We start from the raw sequence: 20,327 nt of genomic DNA, 5'->3' as shown, positions 1-20,327 counted from the left end.
CATCCGGGTTTTCGTTGGACCAAACTTCTTATGTAATTTCCTTTTACAAAGGAGTACAATTTTTTTTTTTACCTTGATCAAATTATACTAGCATTTTTCCACACATGCTTTGCATGTGCAAGACGACAGACCCACCCATGCAGTGTATCCCAGCATTGCCAGACTAATCACTGCACCGCAGACGCACGAACCTTAGGTGTTAACAAACCCAGATCCCTCAAATCTGCTGGCCAAGGGGTGGAGCTGGGAATCGAACGCTAAATCTGGGGGTTCCAGACTAGGCCGCTCGTCCACCACACCACACCACGTGGTTAATAATAGTATAGATAGATATAGGTTAAAATACACCAAAAGCAAAAAGGAAACCACAGTGCCTAACCACTCCCACGAAAAGTATAACAACGTTAAAACAGCGAAGACGTCAAAATCTCATTTGGTGCAGGAGGGAGGAGTCATACCCACGACTTACAATAGTCTCAAAACCCATCTCCCGATTCCCCCATCTTTTCATCCCCACCAGCCGACGACCAGATCCCACAAGACTCGTCATCTTCGTTTCAGTTTCAATCCATCTGAAAAAGCCTCGGCTATGATTCTTGTATAATCCGAATACCCAAGAGAGGACTGAGGAAATGAATGTGAGCCACGGGTCGGTTCACCCAGTTGAAGATGTCCCCACCACAGACGGCGCCGCCGGCCCAAACCCGCCCCGGGTCCGAATGAAGGACCTCCCCGGCATGCCCGGCACTCCCGCCGGCCTCGCCTTGCGCCTTTCCCAGTTCCTCTTCTCCGCCGCCGCTCTCGCCGTCATGGCCTCCACCTCTGACTTCCCTTCCGTCACCGCTTTCTGGTGGGTCTCATCATTTTCACTATTTTTGTTTTATCTGATTTAGCTTTATTGTCAATTGGGTAACCAAATTGGATTATCTTTCTGGGTTTTTGGTGTTTGGTTTGGATCAGCTACCTAGTTGCCGCTACCGGGTTGCAGACTTTGTGGAGCTTCTCGTTGGCCATTGCTGACGTCTATGCCCTTCTAGTGGGGCGTTCTTTGCAGAGCCATAAAGTTGTCTGCTTGTTCACTCTCGGCGATGGGGTAAGACGAGTTATAAATTCCAACTGATTTTCGCAGAGTTTTACAGTTTCATCAATTTGGGATTGTTGGTGTTACTTTGTTTTGTTTGGTTCTTGCTTGTCTACATTCAAAATAGCGATTTTGCAAGTTCAGTTATTAATCGCCATACAAATCGTAGCCCTTATTTACAAGCTATATAGTTCTTTTATAAGTGAAGCTATTGAATCTGATTGATGATGCTGTCCTAGTCCTTGCTGATCACTAGTAATGCAAGAGCACAATGGATCCAATTCTGAGTTTACATGGTGCTTACAACTTTGTCTAGTTTTAAGCAAAAGTGGTTTTACCTTACTTGTATTACTAGTTTCTCTTGGCGGTAGTAAGTTAGTACTTTGTGTGATTGGCTTAGTCCTGCAGTTATTTTTGGACCTAAACTCGCTAATCCTAAGTCACTATAAGATGATCCTATTGTACCTGCGGAGGGGATATCGTTTTGAATATATGATACTGGAAGCATCTTTAGAATGTTAGAATCTTTAACATAGCTGATCAGGGAAGCTTTCACTTATATGAAACACTTTGTCATGTTCATTCTGTAGTTTCCAAATATTTGGTATTGGAAGTACTTATTAATGGTAAAATATTAACAATCATATTAAAGGGTGAAAACACATGTAAATATCCTCTCTCAATCAGTAGATTGGCCCCATTGTTGCTGAGCATTTATCTTTCCTTTAGTCTTGCGCTATGCACTGTTTGAGTCTCTCAAGGCTGTGGGTGGCTGAAGCAAAGTACAATTATTATTTCTTTTGCTGCAGATGACATCCACTCTTACTTTCGCGGCAGCTTGTGCTTCTGCGGGGATCACAGTTCTTATTGACAATGATCTTGACAGTTGTGCCCATAACCATTGTGCACAATTTGAAACAGCTACAGCCTTGGCTTTTATAACCTGGTTCACTGCACTACCATCTTTTCTTTTAAATTTTTGGTCGTTGGCATCCAGATGAATGCATTTATCGGAAAAGTTCTAGAACAGAATGATGGCTTTGGCCGTGTTGTAATACCACCCGGGATCATTACTTGTGTTGTATGATTTTTCTTGCCTGTCATGTATTGGGATGTGCTTAATTGAAAACTGGTTGTATTTTTGTGTATAGCTGCCGCATGATAAATATTTGGGGGTGTGGATATGAACTGGTAGTTGATGCTCAACTAGGAGGTTGAATTGTTTGGATAGTTAGTCATGGTTTGTGATAAGCTTTGATGCTATGAATGTAAGAATGCAAACGTACATGAAGTTTGAACAGATATACTTGTGTTCATTTTAATTTTTGTCTTTGCATCTACTTCATGTTTATTGGCACGTTCTTCCATTATTCTTTGTTTTTTTTTTTTGGTTACAAAGGAGGCTTAAAAGGCCTGTAACAAAAGGCAAAACAGAAAATTAGCCTTCATGCCGCGTTCTGACTCTCCTAGCTCTTGGGAGATCACAAAGATCATCATTGAAGGTACTAGCAACATGAGGGGGAGGGGTATCAAAACACACAATGCCATAGTCATGGCTAAGACTTCCTTTAGCAAGAGCATCAGCTGTATAGTTGCATTCTCTGAAAATATGTAGGATCTTAGCGTGATGGAACATCAGACATCTTTCTCATCAGTATCTACTACCCATCCTCTGGTGTAAGGCACTTGAGAGAAGGAAAAGATTGGTCTCGCCGGTACAGCTTGTCTTCTCGCAGTGTGTAGGCATTCACGACGTTTGAGGCGTCTGGCTGCTATTTGATCTATGGGCAGTGTTCCATTAGTAAGGTATGATATGAAGGGATCCATCCAAGAAGATTGTCTTGGTGGTTCAACTATGAAGATTTTAGAGAAGGCCTCAGAGATGCTTGGTTTTTCGATTGTTTCAACCTTGGTGTTGCTTGTATCGATAGTGGGAGGAGTAGTGGCCAGTCTCGCTAGAGTGTCCGCCCTTGCATTTTTTAGCTTTGGTCTGCGTGATTTTGTATGATGTGAATCCCTGCAGTCGGGTTCCTGCCAGACTCTGTTAAGAGCTCAAGTGTGACTGTTTAACCTGGAATCCTCCATTGACTTGGTTGACCACCAATTGAGAATCACTGAATATGTTCAGATGGATGGCTCACAGCTCTTGAGCCAATTGTTCCCTTGTGATTAGAGCCTCGTACTCAGTGGTATTATTTGAAGCCTTGAAATTAAACCTGAGTGCATACTCATATGTAAAGCCATCTGGGTAAGATAGAATGATACTCGTGCCATTGTGCTTGTTATTTGATGAATCGTCCACGTGTAGTTACCAAACCTCGGCGGGAGCAGGTGGCAGGGCAAGCGCCGGGTTCGCTACTACTTGATGCTCGTCACCTTCAAGTGGAATGAACTCGGTGATGAAATTTACCGATGCCTGTCATCTTATGGCTGTTTGTGGCTTGTAATGTATGTCACATTCACCCAGTTCAATTGCTCATTTGACCAATCTGCCGGAGGTCTCAGGCTTTTGTAAGATTTGTTTCAGGGGTTGGTCTATGAGAACATGGACAATATGGGTCTGTGAGAACATGGACAATATGGGCCTGGAAGTATGGGCGAAAGTGTCTCCCAGAGATGATCAGTGCTAAGGCAAGCTTCTTAATGTTAGGTTACCGGGTCTCGACATCAGTAAATCCCTTGCCTGAATAATAGTCAGAGAGATCATTGTCTTCCTCTAGGCGAATTAATGCTGCATTGACAACTGTTTTGGAAACTGCCAAGTAAATGAATAATGTTTCTCCCGGTACTGGCTTTGATAGCAGTGGTACATATGCCAGGTAGTTCTTAACATGAGCAAATGCTGCCTCGTGATCTGGGCTCCGTGAGATTTTTTTTCCACATGTTGTGTTTTGAGTATCTTAAAGAAGGGGGCACACTTGTCTGTAAATCGAGCAGGAACGACGCTGGTATGGGTATTGCTGCTCTGGCTAGACCTTTTCTACATGCTCACTCAGTCCTAAATATGGAAGCTGAGGCATGTAGGGCGGGTCTTCTACTTGGTATTCACCAAGGTTGGTCTGAAATTGACATTGAAAGCGACTCTGCCATTCTGATTGCTGCGCTTAATAGTTCGAAGCATGATTTCTCTGAGGTAAGTCGGATTTTAGATGATTGTAAAAATTATTTTAATGCTTTTCAGTCAGTTAGAATTCGTCATATTTACCGTGAAGCAAATGGTGTTGCTGATAGACTTGCGCACCTTGCTAGTTTGTTTGCTATTGATGATGTTTGGTTAGATGAGACTCCTGCTATTATTCAGGATGTTCTCTACGAGGATTATTGTAAGTGATTTCCTGTAGCACGGGGTTCAGGTTTTATGTTCCCCACGTTGCAAAATCATACTATTAATATAATAAAGGAAGCCGGGCGTGGGGCTGAGCCTCCCAGCTAGGCTGGGTTCCAAACCCCTTTAAAAAAAAAAAAAGGAGGCACACTTGTCTGTAAATCGAGCAATGAACCTGGCGAGGGCCACGATTCTCCCAGTGAGGCACTGAACCTCGTTCCCAGTCTTGGGTGTTTCCATATTAAGTATTGCCTGTACCTTTTCAAGGTTGGCCTCAATGCCCCTCTCGTTGACGACAAAGCCTAGGAATCTGCCTTCGCTGACTACAAAAACACACTTCTCCAGGTTCAAGCGCATGCCGTGATAGATTATTTCAAAGATGATATCCAGGTTCTTGATGTGGCCCTCTACCGTGAAGCTTTTGACCAACATATCATCGACATAGACCACCATGAACTTACCGATATGGTTTGCATACATAACATTGACCAACCTCTGGTACGTGGCACCTGCATATTTGAGGCCAAAACGCATAACCTGGTAGCATTAGAGGCCCTTGGATATCAAGAACTTGATCCGGGCCTCCTGGAGCTCAGGGTCCAGGTTAGCCCCGATATGTACTTTCCACTCGGGGTGTTCATCAGAGATGGAAACCTATATGATCTCCTCCGCGGAGTCGGGTCTCGGGGGCTTTGCGGTCTTTTTATTCTTTTGCTTCTTCTCTAGTTCAGGGTCTTCCCATGGGTCATCAGGCTAGTCAGAGGGAGAAGGCTCGTCACCTACCTAGAATATCTCGGTGTGCCTCTTGGCCCTCTCTACCATGAGTGAATTGCACTGACGTGCTACCTCTTGGTCACCTGTTAATGTGAGGATTCCTCATGGTGTAAGTATTTTCATCATTAACATGTGCCCTGTAACAAAGCATTGTAGTCCCCAAATGGCATCTCTGCCCAAGATTACATTGTAGGAGGGGGAGGGGGGCAATCGACCACAATGAACTGTGTAGAATTAGAGGCGATAGTAGGAGCAGTACTGAGAGTGATTCTAAGCTTTTCAGAACCAAGTGGTTGGGTGATTTCCCCTAAAAAGCTAATCAAAGGCTCCTAGTTCTGGTAAAACTTATTTCTCCCACACTTGAGCCCTTTGTAACAGTCATTGAATACTATGCTTACTGCTGCTCCGGTATCCACGAGGACCCAGCCACACAAATAGTGACCAATTTGCATAGTGATGAGGAAATGGTCATTGTGGTGCCTGCAAATAGTGTTCTCAATCTTGTGGAAAGTAACTGAATCCCATTCGACCTGGTGGCTGGTCCTCCTCACAGTCTAGGTGAAGGCTAAAACCTCTTTGCTCCGGGGGCACTAGCGTTTTGCTTGGCATTAGGTCTCTCATCTCGATGCCTCGCCATGTATAGTCAGTATCTTACCGGCAGCGAGAGTCCTGTATTGCTATATTTGACCACTCTGGATGAGGTGCTCAATGGCGTTTTTTAGGGCATAGCACAGATTAGTGTTGTGCCCGGCGTCCTCGTGAGAGGTATAGTACTTGCCATTGTCCTCTTGGTTAGATTTGTTCCTATGAGATTTCCTCTTTGGTGGACGAGGTATGATATCCTTGTGGTTATTCCAGATTAGGGTTGTCAATGGGTCATATCTTGTTGGGTCAATGTATTTGTCGTGTCATAGGAGACAAACCCAAACCAAACCCATTTAATAATTGTGTCAAAAATTTAAACTCAAACCCAACCTATTTATTAACCTGGTTACCCATTCCAACCCGCTTAACCCATTTAATAAATAGATTGTGTCGTGTTGGGTTTACGAGTTGACCTGCGGCTGACTTGCTTTTTAATGGGTCAAGACGGGTTGACCTGCGGCTGACCCGCTTTTTAATCGTGCGGATTCAACTTGTTTTGTCGGGTCGTGTCTGAATTAACAACCTTATTCCAGATATCCTCGTAAGATGTAGTTAAATTAGTAAATACTTCATACCTGGGAATTTGTGCCTGCTTGGTATACGGCGTGTCCCGTTGCGGTTACCGCCAGCATACTGCTGTTGTTGTTTTTCTGGACTTTTTCAGTAACTGCCAGACCCCTTGCCCTGACTGTATCCACTTTTGTCCTGTTGCCACTCCCTGGACTTCTCCTGGCTATGATGCTGGGGTTGTGCAACAGCAACTTGAGATACATGTATGCTCGAAGTGTTGGTTCTTGTGCCGGTATTAGGGGCTCCAAATGTATCAAATTTTGCCTGTGCATCCATGAGGTCGTCATAGTCCTCGAGCTGGTTAGCATTGATCTAGTACAAGAATAGTCTTGGCTTGAGCCCTGCCAGAATGCCTTCACAGCCACAGTCATGTCAAAGTTACTGCACTTTGTTGTGGTGGATTGCCAGAGGGTCACGAAATATTTGAGGCTCTCGTCGTCTCGCTGCTTGACTTTGAACAGTTGAGTTGTGTTGTGATAGCCACTTGTGCGTAGGATAAACCTGTTAATAAACTTATCTGCCAATTGTTTGAAATTGTTGATAGAGTTGGTCGGGAGGTTCAGGAACCAACTCAGAGCTTTCTCCGATAATGTATCTTCAAAAGCATGGCATGCCATGGCATTTGTGAAGTGTGTCCCGTTGAGCTGGGACCTAAAGATCTCCAGGTGGTAGTATGGATTTGCTGTGCCATTGTACCTATCCATCTTCAATGGTTTGGATCCCAGAGGTGGCTTCTCCTCCTTGACCTGGGCTGAAGGGCATTGACTTTTCCTCAAATCCCGCCGAGTTGGCGCCAAGAGGCTCTGTTCTCAGCCATTTCAATCCGAGACTGGAGGCTTTGTATTGTTTGGCACATTTGGAGTAGGAGTCTGGTGTTGAGATCCGGGTTCGAGGTGTCAGTACTGAGTCTGGTGTACCTAACACCGAATCTGAGGTGTCAGCGTAGAAATGTAAGTCTAAATTAAAAACTACACCAAATACATTTACAGAAATCGTCGAAATGTAACATTTGAAATAACAAAATTCAAATAAAGAGAAATTACATTTCGTTCTTGAATCTAACTCGCTCTTATCTTCTGTACTTCTTTCTGAGTCTCATAAACAGTACTAACGTCTCGCTTAGTCCACTTGATAAACGTGTCGTACCTCGTAACGTACCTAAACAATAATTTATAAGGGTAAGCTTTCTCTCAGTAGAGCCAAACCTCTTTAGGTTAATCTTAACTACGTTACACAAACAAGTTATCAACCAATACTTTATAAACGATAATAAATGATGCATGTATGCCAAATGAACTTCACTTAAGTACTCGTTAGTCCATATATAAAAAACAAGAGAGCTTACACGTCCCATACTGTGTATTTTACCAATTGGGGGTGACCCTAGATGTTTCGAATATATGATCTAACAACCCATCACAACCTATAAGAACTCAATCCACATATCCCTTTTGTTAGTCATCTTGTTTGCTCATGATATTCAGACCCAAAACCCGATGAGATCGTTTTATCAACACTCTTCATTGAAGGGGCATACTTTTCCCGATTTGTACACTTGTGCGGTGATCATAGATCTTGAACGCCTCATGACGCCAAACTCAACTACACAAAAGGATTCATTTCTTTTCGTTTCAACTTGGATATCAATATCCATCACTTCCTTCCACAAACACCACTTTCAAATGCATACTCATAATGCCTCTCTATGCATCATGTATGCCAATTTGCATATCAATGCTCGTAATATGATATCTAGCACATGCTTTTAAAGAAAGCAATTACATTTAAACAAGTAACTCATTAACTACACATACTTTCATAGAAAGCGATAACATCTAAGAGTTAAGTCAAGCAACTATTTATTAATTTAACAGATAAGGCTTCCCGAGAGACCATACGTGGAATTGAAGCTTTAACTGCAACGCTGCCCAAGGCTAACACTGCGGCTCGCATTCTGAAATCCGTATCGTTTTGGTTATAGGACTGCTAGTACACATTTAATCCTCGTATCGACCAATACAGAATTCGGTCAACCATTCGATCCAAGTGACCAGAATTAGTCTGGACGCCCAATATTACTCTTAATCAAATCCTTGATATTTTCCAATATAAATCTTCTTATTGTCCTCTTCACACATTGTTCCCCAAATATAATCAATTTGACCTGTACATACTCTTCTGATTTCTTCATCGCACACATGATCGTTAGTAATATAATCACAGTCCTCAAATCTACTATGGACACCCAAATCCTTATTCAATAACAATAGCCGAATAACACATTTCAAGTCGGTTCGATCCAATGACTAAAATATCGAATATCGAGGAAATATCGATAGTCCCAAAAATAGAAATTTTGATGGAAATATCGAGGAAATTTTGATCTAAGTAAATTTTTAAAAAAATGATGGAAATTTAGAAAGTAACATGGAAATCATTAATGAATTTTCATAAAATGTTTACATAATCAGTTATCTATAGTATTTCAAAAAAAAAAAGTGTTTGATAAACTTAATTGTATAATTATTGTAGTAATTTGGAGTATAACAAGATACACTGACATGACAAAGGTATGAAATTCTACATGAGAAATCTCAAAAATGATTTAAATAGGAGATTAGGAGATTTAATAATTAATTATAATAATATTTTACAATTAAATATATATGTTAAAAAAAACATCGGTCTTCAAATAAACAGAAAAAGAAGTAGAAAATGGTCCTTAGAAATACATAGAAATTTTTTTTTTAATAGAGCCAAATGTTTACTAGTTAGCAAATTAGATAATTAGAAGAATTATAAGCATGGAGGGAAAAGACACTCAAAGAGCGATACCTGACCCTATAAATTTTTAAAGTTTTCCTCTTTAGATGTTATTCAGTTTAGTCAGATTGGATAAGGAGAAGGACTAGTTTTCACGAGCCACATATCGCAAGAGGTGACGATAATCTCGGAATTTTGGGAGAATATCAGGAATTTTGAGAAAATTTTGAATATTTCCGGAAATATCGAGAAAATTTTGAATATTTCCGGAAATATCGCGAAATTTCGAAAATTTCTCCCGATATTCTCTTAGTAAGTCAAAGATATATTGAGACCATAAAAAAACGGAAATATCATGGAAATTCGAGGATATTATTGTTCAAGTAAATCAAGAATATGTGTCTGACCCAAACTCTAGGTTACTTGACCTAGTGGTAATAGGGTTAGAATTAGAGATAATATTGGAGAATCTTGGAGATATCCAATTAATGTTGTTTGGCTCCATTTTTGTTGCAGCTGGTCAACAGTCTCTTCTGCGCGGGCGTGCCAGCACCGTTCGGGTGCGGTCGTCGGGGGTGTCCCTTGACCTGACTTCTATCAAGCGATTGTAGACGAGGAGAGCACCAACCTCGTCGTGGGATTCTTTGTGCCTCGTGGTGAGGACTTTGCTGAAGTTTCTTCTTGTTCACAAGTCGATACTCAATATTGCAGATTGAGCAGAGCGAAATCACCGGGAAGTATTGAGATCTTGCTAAAGCGTGACTTTAGCTTGGCTGGGTTGCTAGGGCGTTACCCTTGCTTGGCTGGTTCTGTAACTGTTGTGGTCGTGGCACTACCGTCGGCTCCCGAGGAGACTTGGACCGAAGCACGTTGACAGAGGGTTTGGTGGCACTGAAAGTCGGCTTCTGAGAAGACTAGGACTAGGAGTGTGATCACCGATAAGAGAAAGAGAAGGAGAGGAGTTGCTCTTAGAGAGGTTGCTCTAGAGAGAACTTAGATCATCTTAGAGATGTTGTTGAATTGTGTTGTCGTTGTTGTTTTGGTCGCGGCACTACCGTCGGCTCCCGAGGAGACTAGGACCGAAGTACGTTGACAGAGGGTTTGGTGGCACTGAAAGTCGGCTTCTGAGAAAACTAGGACTAGGAGTGTGATCACCGATAAGAGAAAGAGAAGGAGAGGAGTTGCTCTTAGAGAGGTTGCTCTAGAGAGAACTTAGATTATCTTAGAGATGTTTTGAATTGTGTTGTTCTTCATTGATACTTGTTGTAGCCTCTATGGCTCTATATATAGGCTACCAAGCAACACTATTTGGCCTTAAACAACTCATAATGGGTTAGGTTTTAACACTTAAACATTAATGGAATGTTAGGTTTAAGCACTTAAAATACTAATGGAATGTTAGGTTTAAGCACTTAAACACTAATGGAATGTTAGGTTTAAGCACTTACTGCTCCAATTTTGCTGCAGCTATATCTCCACCAAGAACTCAAAATGGGCCTTCGACCTCTTCACATAAAATGATCCAAAATGAGTGTAGATCATTTTGGCAAATTTTCAGAGCTTTCTTCCATGTGGTTGGGCCGGAAATGCTGCTGGACCTCTTACAGGTCCAGTTTTCCAGTTTTTCTTCTGCAGAAAATTAGATTGATTGGTTGAAGGCCTTCCACTCAAAAATAGCTCTGGAACTCTTCATAAGAAATGATCCTTGGGCTGTGTATAATGGATCTGCAGAGTTTCAGCTCATTTAGAGTTCATTTGGTCAGGCGGCCGCTCCTTCTGTTTAGCTCGGTTTCTCCTAGCCGAAGTAGGAAAATGTGCTAAAGTTGACTTTTCATGCTTCCATAGTAGGCTTTATTTAGCATCTAAATATATATTTCGAACTTATCGACAATATATAGCTTGAGTCACTAACATTGGCTCAATTTCTCTAAGACGTGCCTTGTCAGGCCAAAATGCTCATTTTGGGTCCAAACAAATGTAATATTATGTTTCCTTGTACAACTCTGATTCTATGTCTTGTAATTCTCTATATAAAGAGGCCCCTATTATCAATGAAAGCACGACTCAATTCTCTTCCAATTCAGTTTTCCTTAAACACGTTATCAGCATGAAGTCCTAACCTTGAAACCCTAAATTCGTAGTCTTCAAATCCCAGAAACCTCCGCCGCACACCTTGAAGCTCCAAATCCCAGGAGTCCAGAACCGGCGGCGCCACCTCCAGAACCGGCTGGGAAACCACCGAACCAGCCACAAGAAGAAACAAGAGCTTCCCTGCCCGGTTCACACCTTTCCAGTCCAACTCTTACTGTCATCTTTCACCCCCGTCGGAGTTTCAACCCCAAAATTCGGGAATCGGAAAAATTTTCCCCCGAACCGGCCTAAAAGCATGTGAACCAGCCACCTGACTGCTGCTGCACCTTGAACTGGCAAAGAGAAGAAAAGAAAAAAAAAAAAAAAGGGAGAAGAAGCTTGGCCCAAAAAGAAAGAAGAAGCAGCCTAGCCCAAAAGCCTACCAAGGCCAGAAGGAAGCAGCACCTGGCCCACTGCCACGTCGCTCCCGCCACATCAGCAGATCGGTGCCACGTCAGCTCCGACAACTTTTCCGGCCATTTTCTGGCAAATTTTTCCGGCAACCTATTTCAAGGTATTTTTTTTACTAAAAGTTCCCGTTTTTTGAGTTTTTTATTCAATTTCTCTTCTTTTTCTCGGGGACTTGCAAACTCCTTTCTTCTACCCCCCTTTCTTCTTCATAGGGGAGACCAAAAAGCCGAACTATGCGAGTTCGTGCTCACTCCAAGCTTGGAGCTTGTAGAGTCCTCCAAACTTAGAGTTTGTTGAGATGTTATGATCGACCACAAACACATCATTGTTTCAATTTAATCCAATTACTCTTGGAATCGGATTTCTTGGAAGCGACTACGCTAAAAAATCCCTAATTTCTTGGAAGCGACTACGCTCAGAAATTTTATATGTTTTCGTGGTAGCTTTTTCCGCTCCGAAACTAACCATTTTTCTTGTTCTCTTTCAGGATGAGTAACCTGAACAAATTGGACTGCTCCATTGGGAACAACTGGCTCTGGATATCACAGGTGGGTTCGTGATGTCCGCCAGCATCTCAAGGCCGATGAAATCCTGGATACGATTCTCGAGCCTAGCCAGGACGTGCTAACTGTTGATCAAGCTCAAGCTTTGGAAGCAAATGGAGTAGCCTTAGAGGAAAATAAGGTGAAAACTATCATTCTATTGACTCATCATATGGATGATTCACTCCAGTACAAGTATATGAACGAAGAAAACTCCAGAAGGCTGTGGGTCTCACTCGAAGAAAGATTTGGCAACGTCCGTGACTCCCTGCTTCCCGAACTAGAAGTGAAATGGCATAGCCTTCGCTTTTGTGATTTCAAGTAAGTTATTGACTACAACTCGGAAGCACTTCGCATTAAATGCTTAATGGAATTCTGTGAAAAAGATATCACAGATGCTATGTGGATTGAGAAGACTCTCTCTACCTTCCCCGTCTCTGCTTTGATGGTTGCAAAGAACTATTGAATCAATGTTACTGCAGGACGGATCACAAGGTTTCCTGAGCTCATTGGAGCTATGAATGTCGCTGAAAAGCATGACAACATCCTTGTGAAGAACTATAATTCGAGACCCGTGGGAACATAGCATATTCCGGAGTCCAATTATAGTCGTGCCCCTAAGGGAGGGCGCCAAGAGCGAAACCCTAAATCTGGGGACAATCCTGGACGTTCTGGTCTATATTCTCACTTTAATGAGGAAGGTAACTGCCAAAATAGGCGAACACGGAACTTGTTAATGTCTAAAGTTCAACAGTAGCTGCACCTTGGTTAACGCTGGTCCGATGGGCGGACCGCTACTTGCGATATGATCGAGACTCCTGCTACATGTCAAGTAAAATACAAAGAGGCGTCAAAGGGAGACCGCGCTAGGCGGTTTTCTCTTCTCCAATGCCTAAGTTAGTCAATGTATTTATGTTGACAACGTAACTGTAGGTAAGTAATAAATGCGTAATTAATGAGGAGAGAGGAGAGAACCTTTTATAGGTTAGGAAGAGGCTGACCTCTTCCTTGTTTTCAATATGGGACTGATATGCTTCAGTTCCCAGCTTCTGGAGCTTCTGATGCTATCTTGGCACGGCGCGTCAACAGTGATCTGGGGGTGAGCCGGGGCTCAGGCGGTAGCCTGCTTGGCTGTGTTTCCGTAGGTCACACAGTTGGTGGTAGTTGGTACCGCTGGCGGTAGCATGAGCGTGACTCATTCTAGCTAATTATGCTTGGCAAATACTCATGTAAGTACAAGTCCCCCAAGTCCCCAGTCAAGGAGGGCAATCTTGGTTGGGGAGTTGCCTAGCAGTTTGAAGCGTTACTTCTGCTAGACTTGCAAGAGCATAATTAGCCTCAATGCGTTGTCAACCATGGACTTACTGAGCAAACGATTTATACCCTTTCGGGTGGGCCCATGCTAGGCCCCCCAGGGAGTCCCCCACTCCCCAGCTAAGATAGACCTCCGTTTTGTCGGTATGTTGTTTGTTGAGGGGAGCTACGCGGAGCAGAGGGTGTTGGGTAGCGAGCCCAACCTTTGATACCTGAGTGGCGGGGGTCAACATGCCTGATTAGGGCCGTCGTAGACTGTTGGCAAGTCCCCCTGTCCCGTAGGGACGTAGCTTCTGCGACGCCGCGTAGCGATCGTCGTAGGTTTAACTGTAACGCCGCGAGGCGATCGTCGTCAGAATGAGGCGTCACCTTGGGAATCGCCGTTGGCGGAAGTCCCTCCGCTGATAGTAAGAGGCCAGGATTGTCGCAGGGACCTGGCTGGTTGCCGTTCAGCGGACTGTCTTGCTTGCGGGAGGGAGAAGTTCCAATAGCGGAGTTGCGCTTAGCGGAGATTCTCGCGTGCAAGAAGAAAGGGAGAAGTTCCGCTAGCGGTGTTGCGCTTAGCGGAGACTCTCGCTTGCAAGAAGAAAGGGAGAAGTTCCGCTAGCGGTGTTGCGCTTAGCGGAGACTCTCGCTTGCAAGAAGAAAGGGAGAAGTTCCGCTAGCGGTGTTGCGCTTAGTAGAGACTCTCGCTTGACGGTTGGTATACCTGCTTTGTGGACGGTTACTTCGGATAGACGCTTCGTTTGACGGCGCTCGACACGTGGTGATCCTTCATTGGGTTAGCGTGTGGGTTAACGTCTCCTTAGCACGCCCGCATCCTCGCCATTAATGCGAGTAATTATGGATTTTGTCGCCTCGGTTAATCCAGAGAGTAAGTGTGATCGTGGGGCACGTGTACGGCTGTCGTGCGATTTCGTTTTGTAGCGGATGGCCTAGATTTGTTTAATGTTGACATCAAAGAGAGGGAAACTGAGTGGTTTAACACTTTGCATCTTGAGCTAGTGTCGTCGTTTTCAAGCTTCGCTCTGAGATCCTAGAAAAAGATTCTGCGATTCCGTGAAGTTATCAATCTGTGGGGGACGAAAACCTCCTAAACCAAAGACGAGCACCCTCGAGCACACCAGAGTTTCCATCTTTGAGGTTGGTAGTCTGACTTTCGTCCCTGTTTCATTGGATTTTTTGTTGTTTCTATCAGTTTCTGGTTTTCTGGTTTCGAAGTGGTTTCTGCCATTCCCTAGTGTATATAAGGGTCTAGAATTGTGTTTGGGGGTGGGTTTTAGGTGTTTGACAGAGGGTTGGGGTTTCCTACCTTGCTAGATGGTCGAATATGGGTTTGAGTGTGGATGCATTTTGTTCTCATTTTGGCATTTTCTGGGTTTTCTGGGAATGGGTGTTCTTGATGTTCTTGGCTGCAATCTGACATAGGCACAGTTTAGATCTTTGTTGAACTAACTTACCTGGGTTTTAGGGTTTGTGATGGCTAGCGTCGTAGAGATCTCGAGCAGTGAGGATTCCAGGTCTGAGTGTCTCTCAGCATGTTTTCCTGGTCTGAGCGTCATGTTGAGGGAAATGAGTATGTTTTCCTGGTTGTGCCGTTGAGGCAAAGGAATGGTGATCTGATAGATTGTGGGAAGTGAGATAAAATGAATTGAGAGTCAGAGCATGTGGGTTTTAGTTGGGTTGAAATTATTGAGCATGATATTGATTAATTTGAACTTGATGTTTTTGTTGTGATAATTAAATATTGTTGCTTTAATTATCTCACGAATTGAGAAATTATAAGCATGAGTGACGTGAGTCATTTTAATTGAGTTTACTCATACGGGCTTAAAAGCTTACCGGGTTTGTTGTTTACATTCCCGGTGCACTATTCTATGGTGTAGGGTTTATTGTGCAGGTTAGAATATCGGGTGATTGTTATCGAAGCTGAGGTGGACTTTCCGTCACGTGGGTGTAGAAGGGCGCTTATACTTGTAGTCTTCCGCTGTGTAGTGAGTTGGTGAGAGTGGTTACACGTTGAATTGATATTCAGTTTAATTTGTAAACTATTGCAATGTAATATGTGACTCTAAAGAACGAGTCGGTATTGACATTGTGAGTTCAGTTTGTTTGTTGGTTAGTTTATTTGAAAAATTTTCTAAGAGTCTTCTTGTGATTGTTTGTTCTCGTGTTTAGGATTTGAATTCCTTTATTCAAAATTCGGGGCGTGACAGTTTGGTATCAGAGCGTAAGGTACATATTTGGTGATTGTCAGTACTACCCGAGTGATGGCCCGTCTGCAGCGGATCCCCATCTGATGCTGTTCAGTACTGATATAAATCATTGGGTATGTCATAGTGTTAGGTGTCAGTCAGGGCATAAGTCTTTGGAACTTTAGGTTTGCCCTGTAGGTGAAGGGGTGGAGCTTTGTGTAGCTTCTTTGAGTTGTAGTCTTTTGAAGAATGGGAACCTCTGGATTAAACTCTGGTGGTGTGGTCGAGGATGGTTTTTATGGAAAATCGTATCCTTTTGTGCGGAGTAGTCGTTTGGTTGTTGGGGTCATGTCGTTTGACCTATGCTTGTATGTAAAGTTGGTACAAGTATTTGACCAGTAGTTGTTGTGCTTTTCCTGAGTTGGATCAGCATATGATTTGGGATTGGAAGGTACTCATCGGTTATTAGTTTCTTGGTGATAGTGTTGTGATATAGTGGAGCATTCATTCCTGCACATCTGTTTGGTGTTTGGGATGGCTTCAGTATATCTAGCTAGCTGTTGGGGTGTGGTCTAAGTTCTAGTGTGGTATTGGGAATGATTGTGGAGTGCTACTTCTCTGATTTTTGTTATAGTAGAGGTTTCGGCAATGCTGATTATGTTTGTGGAATGCTTTGTGATGACTTATGTGTAGGTTAGCTGAGGCTAAACCTTACTGTGATTTTGGTTATGGAATGGTAGGAATTGATGAGTGATTGTGCATGCCTTATTTTGATGGTAGTTCAGACCTTGGTGTAGTTTTGATTGGTGAAACGAATCCTTGGTGATTTGGAATGGTTTCACTGTGGCAAATTTATGTGTTGATTGAGTGATTGAAATGATGTTGTGTTTTCAATTCTTGTGTGGGTTTAGGGTTAGGATTCTGGACTCTTGTGTAGTATGTGCATAGAGTTGTAGTTTTGCAGACTTGTTGCAATTTTGGTAATGGTGGAGATTCGGCATTTGGGTTTGCCTTACCTCCTAGTGTTCCGGTTGTGCGGAACATATTGATGTGCCTATGATGAAGATGGAGACTACGAGTGATCAAGTGTGTTGATCGTGATACAGTTGGAAGGGATGTTGATGCGACTATTGTTGATGTTCGGCTTGTATTCCAGACGGAACTACATAACAACTTGGATCGAGGGATATTGACTTGCTCAATATCTGGTGGAGTCTTCATGACGAGAGCATTACTTGTTGGGGAACAATGACTGGATTCGAGGATGTGTTTAGCCGTACCTGATTTTTGGGTAATGCGCTTAAATTTCAGGACGAAAGTTCTTTAAGGAGGGTAGAATGTAAGACCCCGGAAATTCGTTATTAATTTCTAATGGTTTCCGGGAATTAGTAAAGTGTTCGTTTGTACGATTTCGTGGCTCGTGAATGGAGCGGAAGTGTTTCGGACGAATTATTAGTCGAAGAATATGGTTTTAGGAGGGTGGCAATGGTTGCCTTTTTATACGTTGGGTTTCTCCGAAAACTTCCTTCACGAAAGTCGTAGAGCGCGTCGATACGAGTTTGTACATATGTGGAACGTGAAAATCGAAGTTAATATGAAAAAGTTATGAAGATTTGAAGTTTGGGGATTTTTCTATAAATATAGAAAAAATCCGGATTTATTCAGAAATCCAGAAATTTTCCCATTTTCCGTTTCAGCCCCCCATTCTCTCCGTTCTCTCTCCTCTCCCACACAGCCGACCCGACCCGACGCCAACGGCGCCGTCACGCGTCCTCCGGCCACGACCCGGCGGTTCCCACGTTCGCCGCAAGCCGCCCAGACGCCTCGTGGCGTCGCCTTGTTCCGTCGCAGCCTCCAGGGCTAGATCGAAGCCCTCCACCGAGCCCCAAACCCGACCCGGCCGGAACTCCTCCACGCCGGCGTTGCACGGGCCGATCCTCCCCCGTTTTGAGTAGTCCTCTTCCTCCTGATCATCCCCATATAAGGCTTGCATCACGATTTGGGGTATAGAGCGCTAGATCAAGGTTTGACTTTTTTTATGGCCCTGATTCGATCTGGAATTTGATCAGACGCACGAGATTAATCCAACTTCCAAGCTTGATCTAGGGCGATCTAGACCGAATCTCACTTTGCTCCAGGTATGAAAGTGGCTCACCTCTTCATTTTGAACATGTTTGTAGTTGGTGACTTTGGCATCGGAGGTGGTTGATCCGGCGTTGACCGCCGTGGTTGACCACAATCTGAACCACCGCTTGTGGCGGCACGTGGTGGCGCGTCTGGCCTTATTTTTGTGTTCTGTTTTCAGTTATGCATCTACGCATCGATACGGTCGTTTTGATATATTATAAGGTTATTTTGGAGAAAGTTGATGCATGTTTGGGTTTTAGGGTTTTCGATTCGTTTCGGTTTTCGATCCGTGAGGATTTGGTCGTCCGATCGACTTGTAGTTTTGATTTGTTGATCGTAGAGCTGTTCCGATGACTTTGTGTGGTCACGGATGAGGGTCCAACCGTTGGATCGTCGTTTAAGTGTGTTTATTGAATCAATTGCTAAGTTAGGATCGTATTTTGATTAGGTGATTGATGGAGTATGTTCTGTACTTTATCTCGGCTGTAAGAGAAGAAGCAGCGGGATTTAGAGGTGAGTAAATCTCACGGTGTTTCGGTTGATAAATTAGTTATGTTTTATTTTAGTATATTTTATTGTTAGCATGAAAAATCATTTTCGAAACAAATTATTTGTTTTAAAATATATGAACTTGATCGACAACGGTTCATGGGTAGGTTAAAACAACAATGTTTTGATATAAAATGATTTTCGAGAAGTATAATTTATAAAACTATAGTTGGTATTAGTGGTCATTCCTGCGTGAATGACTACGTATATATATATATATATTTACGTGGAATATATATATAGATGGTGTGGCGTTGTGATATGTATATGTTTGATGATTATATTGTTGAAAGAGTGAATTGAAAATGTGGTGTGACATTGTGAGTCGTGTGGGATTTCCTTAAAAGGTTTGTTCTGAGGGCTAAGTGGTCCGAGGTCCGACGGTTACAGTGGTAACCTGTTAAGGGGGTTTGTTCTGAGGGTCAGGTGGTCCGAAGTCCGATGGTTACAGTGGTAACCTGTTGTTAAGTCATCGGATGCTTGCACTTTGGTCAAGGGGGCAGGTTACGATACAGTTATCGGATGCATGTACCTTGGTCAAGGGGGCAGGTTACGATACAGTTAGGGTGTAAGTCATCGGATGCTTGGACCTTGTTCAAGGGGACAGGTTACGGTCCAGTTATCGGATGCTTGTACCTTGGTCAAGGGGGCAGGTTACGATGCAGTGGGTTGTTGTGAGATGATTTATTGGGAGTTGATGGGTGATCATCTACTTTAGTCTGAGTCGATGGGTGAACATCGACTATCGACTTTAGTTTGGAGTTGATGGGTGATCATTGACTTTAGTGTGAGTTGTTGGACTTCTTCATTGATCTTCCTTTCCTTCTAATTGTTGAATTTTAATGTAATCTCCTGAACTAAGTTATATGCAAGGATTACTGTCTTTTGAATTGTTTGTTTAATGTAAATTCCTGAACTAAACTCTATGGAGGGATTTATATGATTTCTTTTGTTTGTTTTCATGTGATCTCCTGAACTAAGTTTCTATGCAGGGATTACTGATTTTGCTTAATTCTTATTGTGGGTATAGTTGTGGGTTGTGATTTGTAGTGATTGGAAAATGAGTTGAGGGAAATGAGTATGTTTTCCTGGTTGTGCCGTTGAGGCAAAGGAATGGTGATCTGATAGATTGTGGGAAGTGAGATAAAATGAATTGAGAGTCAGAGCATGTGGGTTTTAGTTGGGTTGAAATTATTGAGCATGATATTGATTAATTTGAACTTGATGTTTTTGTTGTGATAATTAAATATTGTTGCTTTAATTATCTCACGAATTGAGAAATTATAAGCATGAGTGACGTGAGTCATTTTAATTGAGCTTACTCATACGGGCTTAAAAGCTTACCGGGTTTGTTGTTTACATTCCCGGTGCACTATTCTATGGTGTAGGGTTATTGTGCAGGTTAGAATATCGGGTGATCGTTATCGAAGCTGAGGTGGACTTTCCGTCACGTGGGTGTAGAAGGGCGCTTATACTTGTAGTCTTCCGCTGTGTAGTGAGTTGGTGAGAGTGGTTACACGTTGAATTGATATTCAGTTTAATTTGTAAACTATTGTAATGTAATATGTGACTCTAAAGAACGAGTCGGTATTGACATTGTGAGTTCAGTTTGTTTGTTACTTAGTTTATTTGAAAAATTTTCTAAGAGTCTTCTTATGATTGTTTGTTCTCGCGTTTCGGATTTGAATTCCTTTATTCAAAATTCGGGGCGTGACACTATCAACCATGTATTTCCCCCTAGTAGACGTTTAGATTACCGAAATGGTAATTAATCTTCCTAAAACTACACAAATAAAACTTTGATTAAAGAAAAAAAACGAGGAGATTACATCAATTCAAAACGTCTATTGCCCCCCAATATATGTCTATTACCCCCCAATAGACGCTTTAACAGATGTCTA

General features: G+C 42.7%; 1 protein-coding gene across 1 annotated transcript; it reads left to right on the top strand.

Moving 5' to 3' along the window:
• Window positions 1-423: 423 nt before the first annotated feature.
• Window positions 424-2,383, top strand: LOC133733729 (CASP-like protein 5A2). The gene is made up of 3 exons (XM_062161370.1): window positions 424-850; window positions 961-1,093; window positions 1,891-2,383. Exons 1-3 carry the CDS (start codon window positions 633-635, stop codon window positions 2,080-2,082), a joined length of 543 nt encoding a protein of 180 aa, XP_062017354.1. The 5' UTR covers window positions 424-632; the 3' UTR covers window positions 2,083-2,383.
• Window positions 2,384-20,327: the final 17,944 nt, after the last annotated feature.

This window comes from Rosa rugosa, chromosome 2, assembly GCF_958449725.1.
Source record: "Rosa rugosa chromosome 2, drRosRugo1.1, whole genome shotgun sequence".
Classification (NCBI taxonomy): Eukaryota; Viridiplantae; Streptophyta; class Magnoliopsida; order Rosales; family Rosaceae; genus Rosa; species Rosa rugosa.
The sequence above is the reverse complement of the archived record's forward strand: the minus strand, read 5'-3'. Positions and strand labels throughout refer to the sequence as shown.

Coding starts and splice junctions, on each gene's coding strand:
- LOC133733729 (XM_062161370.1), top strand. CDS start 633: ATGAATGTGAGCCACGGGTCGGTTCACCCAGTTGAAGATGTCCCCACC. Junction 851..960: donor CCTTCCGTCACCGCTTTCTG/GTGGGTCTCATC, acceptor GGTTTGGATCAG/CTACCTAGTTGCCGCTACCG. Junction 1,094..1,890: donor TGTTCACTCTCGGCGATGGG/GTAAGACGAGTT, acceptor CTTTTGCTGCAG/ATGACATCCACTCTTACTTT.